The sequence below is a fragment of the Labeo rohita genome, chromosome 18, assembly GCF_022985175.1.
Source record: "Labeo rohita strain BAU-BD-2019 chromosome 18, IGBB_LRoh.1.0, whole genome shotgun sequence".
Lineage (NCBI taxonomy): Eukaryota > Metazoa > Chordata > Actinopteri > Cypriniformes > Cyprinidae > Labeo > Labeo rohita.
In genome coordinates this window covers 28,349,214-28,366,455 of record NC_066886.1, presented here as the reverse complement: position 1 = coordinate 28,366,455, position 17,242 = coordinate 28,349,214, and the positions used below count along the sequence as shown (strand labels likewise).

The window sequence follows — 17,242 nt, the reverse complement described above, 5'->3', positions numbered from 1 at the left end:
GCTATTTCAAATAAAAGCTATTGACGTCAAACTCACCGTACGCAAATTTTATTTTGAAAAGATAAATACATTCAGGTATACCGTGACAGACTGGATACAGTTGTGTGCCTTCAACGCTGATATTAAAACACATTACTATTATGTTACTATGCGGAGAAAACCATAACGCCACCAGATTTCACGTTTACACGTCAACTTTTACGTGACAAAACTGTACTTGTACTTTAAATATACTCTTATGTTCATACTTTTATATTCAAACTTTTACAGTAGTCTGGTGAGACTTTCAGTGCTGCGATTCTGTCTGTCATAAAACGGAAAACTGAAATGTCCATTTGCAGCCCAAAGGTACAATAGCTCACAGTCTAGACTATTTACATCTAGCCAAAATAAAATCTCTTAAATAACAGTAGTCACACAAAACTAAACATAGAATTCAGTCTCAGAGTTACAATAAAATGACCGAACGTGTTCGCCAATGTAAACTTAAAATAACAAAGTGTATTTGGAATGGGATCTCACTAGATTTCACTTTAAATACAAACATTTAAATATCCTCAAATCTCTACGCCAGAGCTTGCACGTCCGTTATTCTTGATAAAAAGTCACATTGTGCATTTGAAACGGGTTTGTTGTACAGTAAAAATCTGCAAGCTACAAAACGTCAAGGCTGATTGGTCAGTTTAAACCATGTTCCTCTAACCAGCGCTGGCTGGTGATTGGTGGATCTAACGGTGCGTGCGCATAAAGACAGGAACATGCGTAATTTAAAGGGAAATATCCTCAAATCACAATCTATGCGAATGTGCATCTCTAGCACATATATATGGACAAGGCATTTCTTCCTACAGTACATCCCATAATTCCTGTGATCTAGCAAAGACATATACAAGTGTGACAGAGATGGAGGTATCGGAATAAAGGTTTGTGCAAGCTGTGAATCTTAAGGATATCAAATGTGGATGTGCTGGTGGTCAGAGAGGGCAAGTTTGGTACTAAGGAAGCCTCATGCTAAGGATCTTGGGACTGGGAGCCGTTAATGCGTGCGGACGTCTTGTAAACCTTGCTATTCTGTGATAAACAGAGAGTTTCACAGCTGAGCTCTAGAAAAACGTGCTGATGTACAGTCACGGTGGCTGTGGATGAGTCTGTGGGATCTTGGAGTCTATAAACAGTTTGGTTGTGTGAGGGTGTATTAGCGGCTCAGATGGGATGCTTGTTGGTGTTTTCACACTGGCTCCTGACTATATACGTGTGCTAGAACAGGATGGATATGTGGCGTCTCCAGCTCCTGGTCCATAGATGGGTGGCGCTCTAGCGCTTGGTCTTTAGTATCCAGTCGAACAGGCTGGGCATAGGCCGTCCTCTGTGCTCCAGGTCCTGGTGGAGCTGACAGAACTGAGCCACAGCGCTGAACAAGTCACCAACACGCCAAGCCTTCTGACCCGCCAACTGCACCACTCTGTGGAACTGAGAAACAAACACACGCTGTTCAGTTCTTCGTGAGCTATGAGTTATACCATTATTCTTTTTTTGATTAACTGTGTCAAATTTAAAATATACACATCAGATTTGTTATGCAGCATACGTGTAACAGTAATATACATGCACAGATGCCAAAGCCAAATAAATCTACGCAAATACTTTAATTCCTAGAAATCTGTTACAAGTGTTGGTTGCTACATAAGCGAAATTAGTTGTGTTATTCGTTAGTATAGAGTTATTGTATATATTGTATGGGCTATGAATGATTACGAAAATAGCATAAACTGCTGGTTTGTACTGTTTCTAAATTCATGTTCATTCCATGGTCTGTCAGAATACTGGATTCTGATTGGCTGGCAGATATGCATTAAAATCATTTAATGCACAGGTACTTCCAAGTCAATTTAATCACTGTTCTATATTAATGCGCTGCTTTAATTGATGCACACAAACGCACACACACGTTTGTTTTTGTGAACTGTGGGGACTTTCCATAGACTTCTATAGTTTATATACTGACCAAACGATATTGTCTGTCCCCTAACCCAACCCTAACCCTAAACCTACCCCTAACAGAAAACATGTTTTCATTGTTACATTTTCAGATAAACATCATTTACTATTTTTAACCATTTTTTAACATGATGTGGGCAGGCCGGTCCCCACAATGTCAAAAATTTCAGGTTTTACTATCCTTGTGGGGACATTTGGTCCCCACAATGTAGCAAAAACAAGTACACAAACACACACACACAGAGAGGCTGGAGATCGCATTGTGCTGTGCGCATGCATAAATTTGTTGTCGACGCTTCCCCGTGATTTTCATTAATAAAATAGCCTAGATACTAGATTGCTACATTATATTCCTCAGGAATGAGGTGGTAAAATCACCGTTTTTGTATTAATTAGTTGTTTGTAGAGAGAGACGCGCAGACGCAGCATGCAGGTATGCACACACTACTGCCATCTCTCCCTCTCTCTTTCTCTTCCTTGATAATTATTTGAAATAAATGCTATAATTCATTCAAATAAATGTGATCTTACCACACTATTTCATCTCTGTGTCTGATTTGAAGCGGGCAGAACGCAAGAGTTAACGAGCCATAACTGACGAAAATAACATTTTTGCACATTCGGTCAAATATTGTACTGCAAAGAGCAATATTAGTTTTAACTTGTCTATAACTTGGCAAATGACCATGGAATAAGCAGGATAATCAACGGCTTGCCATGCATTAACGGATTTTAAATGCACCTTGATTTTAGCATTCTGGTTTTACTATTTTGTACTACAGCTATTGGGATTAACTAATTGTGAAAAGTGCTGATTATAGCATTATATTTAGATCTACTTCTGTCACATGAAAGGTTTCAGTGTTAAGTAGTGTAGTTGATGACAGACTGTTGAGCACAAGAAGGTCTTGTCATTGCTACTCAAATTTTGCACTTTCACAAATCCTTTCATCATAACTAACAGTGCGAATACAATGAAAATAAGAGCTTTAATTGTGCAGTGTAGACTGCGTCATTGAATATGAACTTGCACTATTACACTGCCATTCAAAGGTTTGGGATCAGTAAGATTTTTTTTTTTAAAGTTTAAAGTTTTTCTGCTAATGAAGGCTGTTTATTTCATTAAAAACAGAAAAAAATTAAGACTGTGAAATATTATTGCAATTTAAAATAGTGGTTTTCTGTTGTAATATACTTTAAATATATATATAATTTACATTATCACTCCAGTCTTCAGTGTCACATGATCCTTCAGAAATCACTGTAATATTCTGATTTATTATCAGTGTTAGAAACAGCTGTTCTGCTTACTATTTTTTGGAAACTGTGATGCTTTTTTCAGAATTCTTGAATAAAAATAAACGAATAAAATGATGAAAAGAACAACATTTATTTAAAATAGAAATCTTTTGTAACAAAACGCACTACCGTTTAAAATTTGGGGTCAGTAAATAGAATGAAATTGATACTTTTATTCAGCAAGGATGTGTTAAGTTGATAAAAAGTGATAGTAAAGACTTGCATTGTTAGAAAAGATTGCTATTTTAAATAAATGCTGTTCTTTTGAACATTTTATTCATTAAAGAATCCTTCATTAAAAATATTAAGCAACACAACTGTCCTATACTGATAATAAATCAGCATATTAAAATAATTTCTGAAAAATCATGTGGCACTGAAGACTAGAGTAATGATGGTGAAAATTCACATAAATAAATTACATTTAAAAGTATATTAAAATAGAAAACTGTTATTTTAAATGGCAATCACATTTCATTTAATTTTTAACTGTATTTTTTTAAAACCAAATAAATGGAACTTTGATGAGCAAGATTTCTTTAAAAAAAAAAAACTTTAAAAATTGTACTGATCCCAAACTTCTGAACGGCAATGTGCGTCATAAAGACAAAATCTGAAATCGTTTTCTAAGCTCAGTTGCAATAAAAGCTGTTTCTGGACTAACAAGAAAGTTTTGAGCTCTGAAACTCACAGGATGTTTTTATAGTACAATGACCTCTCTGATGTCAAAACATCAAGGAAAATTGGATTTCTAAATTCATGACCCCTTTAAGTGATGTTAACCACAAACCTTATTTTACTCACAAATCGAAAACTGCCTTTCTAAAAAACCATTAGAAATTCCAGAGGGAATCCATGCTAATTCTTTTTCAGGTTTTAGGACTACAAACTGCACAGCTCCACACCCCTGGAGTCTTGCTGAAGGGCACAATGACACAGGGGCTAATTCGTTTGCAGGGCAAAAAACGCTGCCTCTGTACACTTTATCATATGCTCTAAAACAGTATAAAATGTGAACTGTTCTGTAATTGTAAATTGCAACATTGTAGTCACATGACCTTATTGCATTCATGTTGCATGTTTTATCTGTAAGAATAAAGACCTAGATAGATTTCACAGTTTATTTGTTAAGTTAGTTGTTGTTGAAATGTTGTTCTGATTCTGCAGTATGGATTTAAATATTGTAAATGTAAGCAATGTTTACTCTGTTTACCAGAGCTCAGAGTATTAAACTCCTATTGCTAGCTGACACGTTAATAAAATCAGGAAAATAAGAACTTAATGAATGACAGGTGTTAAAGTCATGTAGTTCTGCCAGCGCACATTCTGTTTATACCTGATTAGATATTCTAACAAACGCACAACCTCCATTTGTCCTCACCTTAGTGAGATTGTGCTCCTGAGTCCTTCTGAAGTAGAGCGCTGGGACGCCAAGCTCAGACGCGGCGATCCACTGAAGCGCCGCTCTCAGTTCTCCATCCACACACTCTGAATCCAGGTCGAAGTTCAGCACCAGAAGCTCCCGCTGACAGCTGCTGCCGGCTGTGGACAGCCCTGACGTGACTTCTGTGAGACAAAACCAGACCGGTCACTTTCAGCCACTTCTGTGCATGTTATTCTGAGTGTTTCTTTAGACCTAATATGTTTCAAGAATCTGATGGAAAGGTAAGAAAAAGCATTTGCTGGTGTAGAAATGAAAAGAACTAACAAACATGCAACTTTTAACCCTCTGGTGCTGTTCGGTCATTCTTGAATGAAAAAATTTTACATTTTGACTTTTTAGAATTATTTTACTTCATGTACAGTTAAGGTTAAAAGTTTGCATTCCCCTTTCAGAATAATTAAAAATGTTAATTATTTTACCAAAATAAGAGGGATCATACAAAATGCATGTTATTTTAGTACAGACCTGAACAAGATATTTCACATAAAAGAAGTTTACATATAGTCCACAAGAGAAAATATAGTTGAATGTATAAAAAAAACACCCAGTTCAAAAGTTTACACCCCCTTGATTCTTAGTACTGTGTTGTTACCTGAATGATCCACAGCTGTTTTTTTTTGTTTAGATAGTTGTTCACATATCCCTTGTTTGTCCTGAACAGTTAAACTGCTTGCTGTTATTCATAAATTCTTTGGTTTTTCAACATTTGAACCCTTTCCAACAATGACTGTATGATTTTGAGATCCATCTTTTCACACTGAGGACAACTGAGAGACTCATATGCAACTATTACTTTAACTGTTCAGGACAAACAAGTGACTCATGAACAACTACCACTAAACAAACAACGAAAAAACAAACAAACAAAAAAAAAAAAAAAACCACACACAGCTGTGGATTATTCAGGTAACAACACAGTATTAAGAATCAAGTGTATGTAAACTTTTGAAGGTCAACGGTACATGATTCAAAACATTTAAATAGTCCTGAAAAAATAGTCACACATTTTGCAGTCAAAAATGACCACACTGGAAAATAATGGGAAGTGAATTTCACCTAGTGAAAATGTTTAGCACTGTGCCTAAACAAAATCTTATTAAAAGCTAACATTTTGAGATATCAACCTCAAATTTTAAACACAAATTATTTAGATATATGGCTTTGATTTACATGCAGTTTGAGTGTAAAACAAGTTTTGGAAAATGTTTTTTCATCAAAAATGATTTTTTTTTGCATTTTTCATAATAATAAAATTCTATAACTTTTTTAACCTTAATTTATTATTTTGAATATACAGGCTAATATAAATCAGCTTTTTAGTCTTATTTTAGTATCACAGAGATATTAATATGATTTTTTTTCATGTTTTTTTTTTTTAGCTTGTGTATGTGCTAATAAAAATAATGATTTACACATTTGAACGCATAATTAGTGTTACTTTAATATCAAGACTATTATAGTTTCAGTTAACAGTTTGATATAGATTTTATTTTTTATACTTTTTATTTGAATTTGTTAAAGATAATTTTATTGTTTTGCTATTTTTTAAAATATGTTTATATAGTTTTTTTTTTATTAATTTTTGTTGAAGTGTTAGTTGTTTTAGTACATCAAGATAAGCTAAATAAAAATGCTAAACATTTTCTTGGGAACTAGCAGCAAAATATTACCATTTTAATATTTATTTTCATTTAAGTTAATTTTTGAAAATATGATTTTAGTTAACCCTGCACATAATATTGATAGTATTGATATATATCGATACAGACTTATAAATTTAATCAAATTGTGGCATGTTTTGAAGTATCTGCAAATATTGTATCACTGGCTAACAGATTTGATGTCAGATCATATTCTGATGAAATGTCCAAGTTACTCCTAATACTTGGCGTTTTAAATTTCACATTATAATATCAAAAGCCAATATGTATTGCGAGTTGAGACCTTTATTTTAAGATCCACTGTTCTATATGAATGTGGATGAGTGTGAATAATAAAGAGCTCACGGGAAATAAAGAGGGGCTTAAACATTCAGACAGCCCACCGTCTCACTGCTAAACGCTATTGTTTTAGGAAAGGAGGGCTAATCTCTTCTCCATCCCACTTTTCTAGAGTTATACATTTTTTCTTGGCTTTTAGCTTCTCTTTAAAAGCAATTCAAGCTTTGCCTCAGTAATATTCATTTCATCATGACATCTCTATGCTCCTCCTCTGCGCTCAACGTAAAGATCTGTTCCAAAATTAATCTGTCTTCTGTTTTCTTGCTCTATCACACATCTTCCCATTTTAACACCCTCTCCTCATTCCTCCATCTCTCTCCCAGCAGGATGATGCTTTGCCTGTCAGCTCCCGTGTCTGAACGTCTCTTTTGTTCTCCTGCATGTGAATGAGTCATTTGTGAAGTGTGAGTTTGTGCTGGCAACGCAAAAGTCTCTTTAGCTTTCTCTCTCTACACAAGAGCGCCTGTCCGTCTGCCAAAGACTAGAAGCACACTGAGCGATGAGGGGCAGAGAGCAAGCAATGCACATGCAGTGTAGATGTTTCTCAGATAGAGGAGGTCAAAGATTAATGGCCAAGACAGAAAACTGCATCAAGGTCACGAGTAGGATCAGAGGAACCACAACAGGGCTTGTACAATGCCACATTTGTGCTTGCAACCTTTAGAATTATAATAAGGAAATACTATTTTAAGCCATTTGTGTGCATGAGGTACTCTAAGTTTCATTTCTGGAGCTTAGAAAAATCAAACAAAGAACATAATTTGCCAAAGCCTGAGCGCACAAACAGCTGTGCTGCACAACTTTAGGCAGAACATAGAAACTAAGATACACAAGGATATATTACACTTAAAATTAAATCTTTAAAAATTTGGTGGTGCAGTCTTTATGGGAAAAATTAGATTTGCTCATAAAGGTATTAGTAAATAGTTGTTAATATGTTCTGTTCTGTTTACAGTAAAAGCTGCTCCACACAAACAGTCATTTTTGCATATGCTGTGAGTTGCTTATAATGTTCATCTGGGAGCAATGTGAACCATTCTATCAGATTTGTAAGGTAAATAATTTATAAACCTATGCTAACACCGGAGAACACATCATTATCTTTCTAAACATGCTAATTGTTCATCTCGACTTATAAAATAAAACTCTGAGTTTGTGATGTCCATTTCTTGTTCAAGAAATGATAGTGGCTTCATAAAGAAGTGGCCAAATATTAAAGATTAAGTGGAAACAAGGATTAGATCACGCTGTAAAGTATAAAAACAATCGTCAGGCTGTTGACAGCCTCTTTAGGCATATGATATAATATGTAACGTGCATAAGTTAAAACTACATTGTTTTATTACATTATGAATTTTAACGTTTTTGTCAATAAAACCATATGATTACTTTTTATATTTTATTCAAACCAATTATTATTGCCTCATTACTATTATATATGTATTTTAAGTTACTTTAAAGTCTCACTTAGGTCTATTTTTAATACTACAAAAATGATCTGATTACTTGATTAATTGCCAGAATAATCGACCGATTACTCAAATACCAAAATAAGCGTTAGTGACAACCCTAATTGCGAGTTTTCACATTAAAATTTGCAAACACAGTTGATTAAGTCTACGTAAACGTAAACATTAGGGAGAATATCAGATGTGTATCAGTACATTGCATCCGTGCATTCGCAAGGGACAGCAGCCTAATTTAGTTGCTATTATCTGTGGCACTGATGTTAATCAAGCAACAAAAGAAAGACAGAAAATCACTCACTGCACTTGACTGAATCACTTGACTAGCCTAATACAGATTAATCTAAATTTATTTATAGAAATAAACACGTCTGCTTAAAAGAACGAAGAATGTGGTAAACAAGATGTTATAAAGAATGTATAATTAGCCTATATAAACATTGGCATTTAATTGAAAAGAAGACCAATTAATTTTAATATAAAGGCATGTTGTGAAGGCAAAACTATATAATGAGTTTGGAAATTTTAGAGATTTTTTAGCCGACTAAATTTACTGTATATTTAGTCGACTAAAATCTTATGGTATTTAGTTGACTAAAACTGCACTTTAAAACATAAAAAACACAATTTGTTGAGTCAGCTTAAAATAATTTGTTACCCTGCTGCCTTAAAATTTTAAGTTCAGTCAAATAAGTTTAGTCAACTTGAAATGTTAAGTTGTACTAAGCAACAACTTAGATATTTGTGTTTGCTAAACTTAACAGTTGGTTAAGTAACCCAGCTGCCTTAAAATTTTGAGTTGAATCAACTCAAATATCTCAGCTGTCACTTAGTATAATTTAACATTTCAAGCTGAATAAACTTTTTTGAGTTGACTGAACTTAAAATTTTAAGGCAGCCAGGTAACAAATTATTTTAAGTTGACTCAACAAATTGTTTTTTACAGTTTAGACTAAAACTAAAACAATTTAGATAACTAAAATATGACTAAAACTAAATGGCATTTTAGTCAAAAGGCTAAAATTAAATCAAAATTTGCTATTAAAATGATCACCATGCTGCAAAAAACAACAGCAGCAGCAGTGATAATTATTATTATTAATTATTACTATATGTCTTAATTAACATTTGAAAACTTAATTTTCAAATGTTAAACCATCAAGCTTTTTTGGCAGCAAAATGCAGAGAACTCTTAACATTTCTCCTTTGTTAACAACGTCACTTTCGTAGTGTTGTCAAAATGTGGTTGAATACATTTAGCCCACCTTCTTTTTTATTAGGACAGTATATGAGACATGAAGCAAAGTGGATGAGAGAAAGGGGGACAGGATTGGGAAAGGTCCATGAGCCAGGACTCAAATTCGGGATTCATCTACATGTCGGTACACTGCCCACAAGGCACTGAAAAAAAAGCTTCCTTTCTGCCTCCTGACCTAATTCTTAACCAGTATGGGACGTGTTGGTGAAGCGAGAAATCCAGACGAGATTTAAACTTTGCCGGCTTAAATTGTAAGTTTTGTTTGAATGCGAAAAAACTAAATAGCACAATCTTCTTTTGCCAGTGCGGATATCAGAGCAGAAATGAAAGCTGCTGCTCACCTTATCATTCATCATTCCCCTTTTTATTAGGGGTGTGACGAGACACTTATCCCACGAGACACAAGACTGGGTTCACGAGAACGAGGCGACTCTTTTTTTAAAGAAATCCTCAGTAATGAAATATATAGGGAAAACAGTCTGTTATTCAACTGAAAAAGACAAAATGCAAAAAAAAAAAGGTGCATTATGAAATTAAACTTCCATTTTAATGAATTATATGCAGTAATAACATTTAAACAAGAGCTTCACGATTCTGGACAAATTGAGAATTCCAGTTGTTTTTAATAAACTGGAGATCATGATTCTGTCACAATTCTGGAGAAAAAAGATTTGAAAACAAAAATCAAAATAACATACTTTACTTGTGGATCTGACAAAATGCTTATTGCTTAAGTCTTTTAAAAACATATATTAATTTAAACAAAATTAAAAAAAAAAAAATTCAGTGAAGGAGTCAGTGTCTCAATTCATTAAGTCTTGTTTGACTATTGAATCTCCTGAACGAATGATTCAATTACATACTTTTCTTAAACGGGCAGTTTTGCCACCTCCTGGCGGAAGAGGATAAGCGTTACAATACATACAAGTGTTAAGATACTTTCGTTTTGATCGCTACTGTAGACAATAAGTGTTTATATCCAAACTATAAACTTTTATTACAGTACTTCTGTTATATAAATATCTGTAACACAGAAATAATGATTATAATGTGGTTGAAAAGACTGTTTGTACTGATCTTTCTGGATCAGCAGCAATATTACTGCAGATTTGAATGTCTTTAACACCTGTTTCACATCGTAAGCGTCAGTGGAGCGCGAGCAGCGTGTGTTTTGTCGCTGTACATATCAGTAAATGACAGGTTCACATCGGAGGCGTAATGATGGCCGACCCTCTGATTCATTAACATGGGCATGGACAAAACGTGTTTCTCACGCTCCACTGACACTTGTGATGTAAAACAGCAGTAAAAGACATAGCTGAATCGTTGTCATTCAGGAATAAGATTGCGTGGGTGTTTGAATGAGATCTCGATCTCTTAAAGGGGTCATTGGATGCTAAGTTCACTTTTACATGTTGTTTGAACATTAATGTGTGTTGGCAGTGTATGTACAAATCTACCCTATAATAATAAAAATCCATGCAGTGGTTTTTAATTAATCTGTAAAAATAATATCCCCTTTTTCAAATCGTTCTCAGATGCCTGTTGTTGTGGCGTCACACCCACAGAGGCTTTGTTTTGACATGAGTGTTTTACTAGATCAGCTGTAGGGATGCTAGAGCAGGGATGTAGGTTAGACAAGAATATGTCAGATTGAGCAACTGAGGTGTTGTGTTGCTGGATGTAATAATGAACATAGTGGTCGTCATTTACTCCTAACATCTGAGCTGCTGAAGATGCAGTAGATTACGTTTGTTTGTGAAGGGAATGCGCCTCCCGATCTACATATATCCGTCTATGTTCGCGCGAATCATTCATGATCCAGCTTCACTTACAGCAGAAATGAGTATATGGTTTTTTTTTATGAATCTTTGCGATCGCCTTTCCTAACAATGTGCTAGTTAGCAAGTTTAGTGGCTAAACGTGGCTAAATGCACCTAAATAAACAGACTCGGCTCTCCACAGAGAGAAGAGAGAGGCGGGGCGAGCAGAGCTCATTTGCATTTAAAGCAGCCTTGACCAGAATGAGATGATTTTTGCAGCGCTTATTTTGGAAAGGTAAAAAGGGAGTTGTTTTTTAATAACCAAAGTATATTATAGACTTGTCATTAAGACCCTGAAGAATCATATTAACTTGTGGAAAATGGGCATCCGATGACCCCTTTAAGGATTAATCATGCAGCTCTAAAGTAAACACTGTAAAATGTTTTGCGAGGACATCGTCACGAGATCTCGTGAGATCTGACTGGTCTGGCGAGACACATCGGATCTTGTCACATCCCTACTTTTCAGAAAACACCCATACATACATCTGCCCACAGACCCTCCGCTCAAAGAGATCAGGAAAGCGTTCAAAAGCAGACAAAAGACACCACATATAAATGTGAATGTGTATCCCTTGTCTACTTGTGATGCAACTGAACGAAACACATCTTATGTGTAAACAGGGTCTGAGTTGCTGTGAGACGCTAAAAACACTGTTATTGTGAGCAGTTCATGTGCAAAATAACAGTGCCATGCTTCACTCTAAAATACACTGTGAATATATTTAATTCATTTGCAGCCTTTGCGATCTGATACTCTGAGTCATTTCGCAATGCTTGTTTTATTTCGATTAATCACACAGCCTATTGCAATGGTTGTTTGCTTCAGCAGTCCAACATGTTAACTTCTGTCTCAGAAGCGTCATGCCCACTCACTGCCCCCTCAGCTTTCAGAGCCAAGTGCATTTGAATAATTACATTCAATAACTTCCAAAATCAAGTTCTAGAGAGTTTCCTCTCAGACCTGCATAAAGAACAATTGAAATTGAAAAAGTATCTCATCTAGGGCACCAAGTGAGCCTCTGGTGCCCTTTAAAAAACCTCATTCGCAGAGAAATAACATGAAGTTCACTTTCAGGAAGAACATGTAACATTTATATAAAAGATCAGACTGCCAGAAAATGAAAAATGCAAACGGCTTCAGACTGAATACATTAGCGCAGAAGTGTGAAGAGCAGCGATAGCATGGTTTCTTTTTAATTCCAAACACAGTTGTGAAGTTCCAGCTCTTTCATTCAAATATGTATGTGTGCATGTAGAGGGTTGTAAGAGGACGTATCACTCACCGTCTGCCTGATCTTGGCAGTGTGACGCCTTCCTCTCTCTCTCCTCGCTGCAAACAGAGACACTATCATTATCATCCTGTATAGAGCAATGCTGGCCGTGTTCCAGTCACCTCATTGAGCCCTTCAGGAGCCATGACTGTATTGCACTCATCTAATAAGAGCTCAAAATAGTAAACGACTGAAGGCTTTTGGCGCCCATTAGAACTGGCCATGTTTGAGACGATTCCCAGACACAGCAAACTGAGCACATTTACATACTTGTGCAAGGAACTATCGCTCTATTATGACAGAATGTGATCCAAGTTTGACCCAAATTTCTTGTCCTCTAACTGTGGCCGCATTCTCATGAGGGGAGCTGCAGATGTAAGGATTTGGACAGCGCTCTGGGTTATGGATGAGTGCTTAACAGCCATTAGCTCCGCTGCTCTGAGCAAGTCTCTGTAAGTGTGCCGCGGTTAGCGTGTTGCTGTTGGATACCTGATTAGGTTGCTGGAGATGGAGTAGTCTAGAAAGCCCTCCAGGTCTGCCAAACCCAGACTAGAAGCACTGCTGTTCCCATTTCTGAAACACACACACACAAGCATAAAAAGATAAATGCGTACACATACTTTACCAGTCAAAAATGTGGAATAGTTATGACTTTTTAATGTTTTTGAATGGTTTTATGCTCGTAATATTGTGAAATATTATTAAAATTTAAAAATAATCGTTTTCTATTTAAATATATTTTAAAATGTAATATATTCTTGTGATGCAAAGCTGAAATTTCTGCATTATTACTCAGTCAGTCTTCAGTGAGAAATGATCCCTCAGAAATCATTCTGATTTGCTGCTCAATTATTATTGGCACTCAATTATTAACGATGCTTATTTATATCAATGTTACATTTTTTGCGCTTACATTTATCAAAAGAACAGCATTTATTTGAAATGTAATATTGTATAACATTACAAGTTTTTACTGCCACTTTGGTCAATTGCATGCTTGCTGAATAAAAGTATTAATTGCTTTCTTTTTTAATTTATTTATTGAAACTTACCTCAAACTTTTGAATGGTTCTATATCACAGTTTCCAGAAAACTATTAAAGGAGAAGTTCACTTCCAGAACAAATATTTACAGATAATTTACTCACCCCCTTGTCATCCAAGATGTTCATATCTTTCTTTCTTCAGTCGCAAAGAAATTATGTTTTTTTGAGGAAAACATTTCAGGATTTCTCACCATATAGTGGACTTCTATGGTGCCCATGAGTTTGAACTTCCAAAACAGTTTAATTGCAGCTTTAAAGGGCTCTAAACAATCCCAGTCAAGGAAGAAGGGTCTTATCTAGCAAAACGATCTGTCATTTATTAAACAAACTGACCATTTATATATTTTTTAACCTCAAATGCTCGTCTTGTCTAGCTGTGCATGAACTTTTCCAGTTCAGTACAGTTAGGGTATGTCAAAAACCTTCTATCTCATTTTCTCCTCCAACTTTAAAATCGATGAAAATAAAATATTTGAGGTTAAAAAGTATATAAATCGTATTTTTTTTTTTTTTTTTTTTTTTTAGAAAATAACTAATCGTTTTGCTAGATAAGACCCTTCTTCCTCCTGCATGTAAACTGCATTTTGGAAGTTGATAGTTGTAGATGTCCACCATAGATGTCCACTATATGGAGAAAAATCCTGAAATGTTTTCCTCAAAAAACAATTTCTTTATGACTGAAGAAAGAAAGACATGAACATCTTGGATGACAAGGGGCTAAGTAAATTATCTGTACATTTTTGTTCTGGAAGTGAACTTCTCCTTTAAACAGTGTAGCTGTTTTCAACATTGATATTAAGTAATGTTTCTTGAGCAGCAAGTCAAAATACTAGAATGATTTCTGAAGCATCATGTGACACTGAAGACTGGAGTAATGATGCTGAAAATTCAGCTTTGAATTAGAAATAAATTTTACACTATGCACTGCCCTCCAAAAGTTTGGAAACACCCTAGAAAAGTGGGGTTTTGGACAATATGGGCATGAATCCTTTTTAATTTGTGATAATTTTGCACTGAAAAGGGACAACACAAACTACGAAAACATTTTTTTTTTTTACATAAACAGTTCATACATAGAAAAAAATTACATTTTCGATTCATCAAAATATCCACCATTAGCAGCAATTACAGCTCTGCATAATCTGGGCCTAAATTCATTGTATTCTAAACTTAATTGGCAATCAGTTGTTGAAGCTATTAAGGTGTGCTGACCCAAAAATCTTTTAAAAACCTGGGCCGAGTTTAAACCAGTAACCAGGCATCACAGCTGGCAAAGGGGCATGTCTGACTTTGACATGTATATATTGCCATTATTATGTAATCAAAATGAAAATTATTATTGCTGGTCTTCAATGATAATGAAAAGTTACTTTAATGTATTTGCACCAAAAAATGATTTATGCTGATATCATCCAAAACCACACTTTGCCAGGGGTGTTTCCAAACTTTTGGAGGGCAGTGTATTCACATAAAAACCAGGTATTTTAAATTATAATAGTATTTCACACTATTACTGTTTTCACTGTATTTTTGGTCAAATAAACGCAGCCTTGGCTTTCTTGAGCAACATATTAAATCTTAATTATTCCACATTTTTACCAGTACTCTTTTTCCTTCTATGCTTACTCTTGTTGTTGGATCTGTAAGGGTACAAACAATGCAGAAGCTACTAATTTTGTCAGCAATGATCACTAAGCCGTGAACAGCAGCGGGGCTTGGAGTAGAGCGAGTAGGCATGAACACTGGCATGAGATTCATTAGCATGGGCATCATCAGCAACTCACTGCCAGCTGATGACTATGAACGTGAGCCACCTGTGCCCGTACCGGCAACAGCCGGGTGAACAAGCAGAGCGTAACCTTTCCTCCTGACAGGGCGGAAAGACAATGAAGTGGGGGTTAAAGCCAGATGGAGGCGAATGGCCGCATAACCCAGACTGGGTTGGGTAAGTGAGGATGGCGTTGAGTTGGCGCAGGTTAGGAAGCATCGGTGAGCGCTGCAGGCTGGGCATGATTCAATCAACAAGAGGGACTCGCACACCCAATACATCCTTTTCATTCTAGAGTCAACAGGATGTGACATATGGCACCTGCCTGCCAGTGTGAGGCATATCCTGTCAGGACTATAAGCACTGGCTGTGGAGTCTTTGGGTGAAAGCTCTGCTCCAGACCTCCAGTCATGCTGTCAGAGCCATTTACTCACATAGCTGTACTGGACTGGACTCGCAAATGGCATCTCTCTCACTTCAGAGAGCTACACTACCTCAGGCACTGGCTTAGAGTGTGTTTATACATGTGTGTACAGAAAGAAATAGGCATATGTGAAAACAAATGGGGACATTTTAATGCAGGGCATTTTCATGGTTGTCATACAAACCTTAATATAGAGCATTAAATATTAAACTCAAATATTAAAAGTTTGGAGATGGAAATCATATTAGCTGCATCACACTATCACAATTTTAAATAGTTTTATAATTATAGTTTTACATAGTTTTATAATTATAATATTTTGCTTTAGTTTTTTTTTTACATTTTAATATTTAGTAATTGTGTTGTGTTTTTGTTATTAAATCTGAGAACTACTGCCTTGGCAAGTACCTGTTTTTTTCTTTCATTTATACTTTTTATATTTTATTTTATTTCAGTTAACAATTATTTAAATAAAATATATTTTATTTTAATAAAATATTAAACTCATAATTTGGAGATGGGAATTATATTAGCTGTATCACAATTTTATATAGTTACATAGTTTTATAATTATTGTTTTACATAGCTATAATATTTTGCTTTAGTTTTTTTACATTTTAATTTTTTGTAATTGTGTTGTGTTTTTGTTATTAAATATGAGAACTGCTGCCTTGGCAAGTACCTGATTTTTTTTTTTTTAATACTTTTTTATATTCTATTTTATTTCAGTTAACAATTATTTAAATAAAATATATTTTATTTTAATAAAATATTAAACTCATAATTTGGAGATGGGAATTATATTAGCTGTATCACAATTTTACATAGTTACATAGTTTTATAATTATTGTTTTACATAGCTATAATATTTTGCTTTAGTTTTTTTACATTTTAATTTTTTGTAATTGTGTTGTGTTTTTGTTATTAAATATGAGAACTGCTGCCTTGGCAAGTACCTGATTTTTTTTTTTTTTTTTTTAATACTTTTTTATATTCTATTTTATTTCAGTTAACACTTATTTAAATAAAATATATTTTATTTTAATGAAATATTAAACTCACAATTTGGAGATGGAAATCATATTAGCTGTATCACAATTTTATATAGTAAAATAGTTTTATAATTATAATTATTAGTAGTAGTAGTAGTAATTGTAGTAATTGTGTTGTGTTTTTGTTTTTAAATCTGAGAACTGCTGCCTTGGCAAGTACCTGAATTTTTAAAAAATATTTACATATTTTATTTTATTTCAGTTAACATTTATTTAACTTAATTTAGTAACAAAAAGTTTTTGTTTTATATTTTGACATTTTTTATGGTTTTAGTTTTCACTGTTAATAAAAATAAATAAATTACATGCAAATGTGAAAATTATTATTATTATGTATTAATTAATTTATTTTTTTAAATCTATGTCCTCAACTTTGCTTCCACTTTTATGC

At 34.5% G+C, this 17,242-nt stretch overlaps 1 protein-coding gene across 3 annotated transcripts in view; it reads right to left on the bottom strand.

Annotated features, from left to right (window-relative positions):
• Positions 1 to 32: 32 nt before the first annotated feature.
• sphkap (SPHK1 interactor, AKAP domain containing) overlaps positions 33 to 17,242 on the bottom strand; it is a 166,083-nt gene continuing 148,873 nt past the window's right edge. For all 3 annotated transcript variants that reach the window (XM_051134669.1, XM_051134671.1, XM_051134670.1), the window contains 4 exons: positions 13,052 to 13,135; positions 12,575 to 12,621; positions 4,679 to 4,863; positions 33 to 1,470 (listed from right to left, as the gene is read on the bottom strand). In XM_051134669.1, the coding sequence (XP_050990626.1) occupies positions 1,315 to 1,470; positions 4,679 to 4,863; positions 12,575 to 12,621; positions 13,052 to 13,135 (472 nt within the window). In that variant the 3' untranslated portion in view covers positions 33 to 1,314. The remainder of the gene's footprint in view (positions 1,471 to 4,678; positions 4,864 to 12,574; positions 12,622 to 13,051; positions 13,136 to 17,242) is intronic.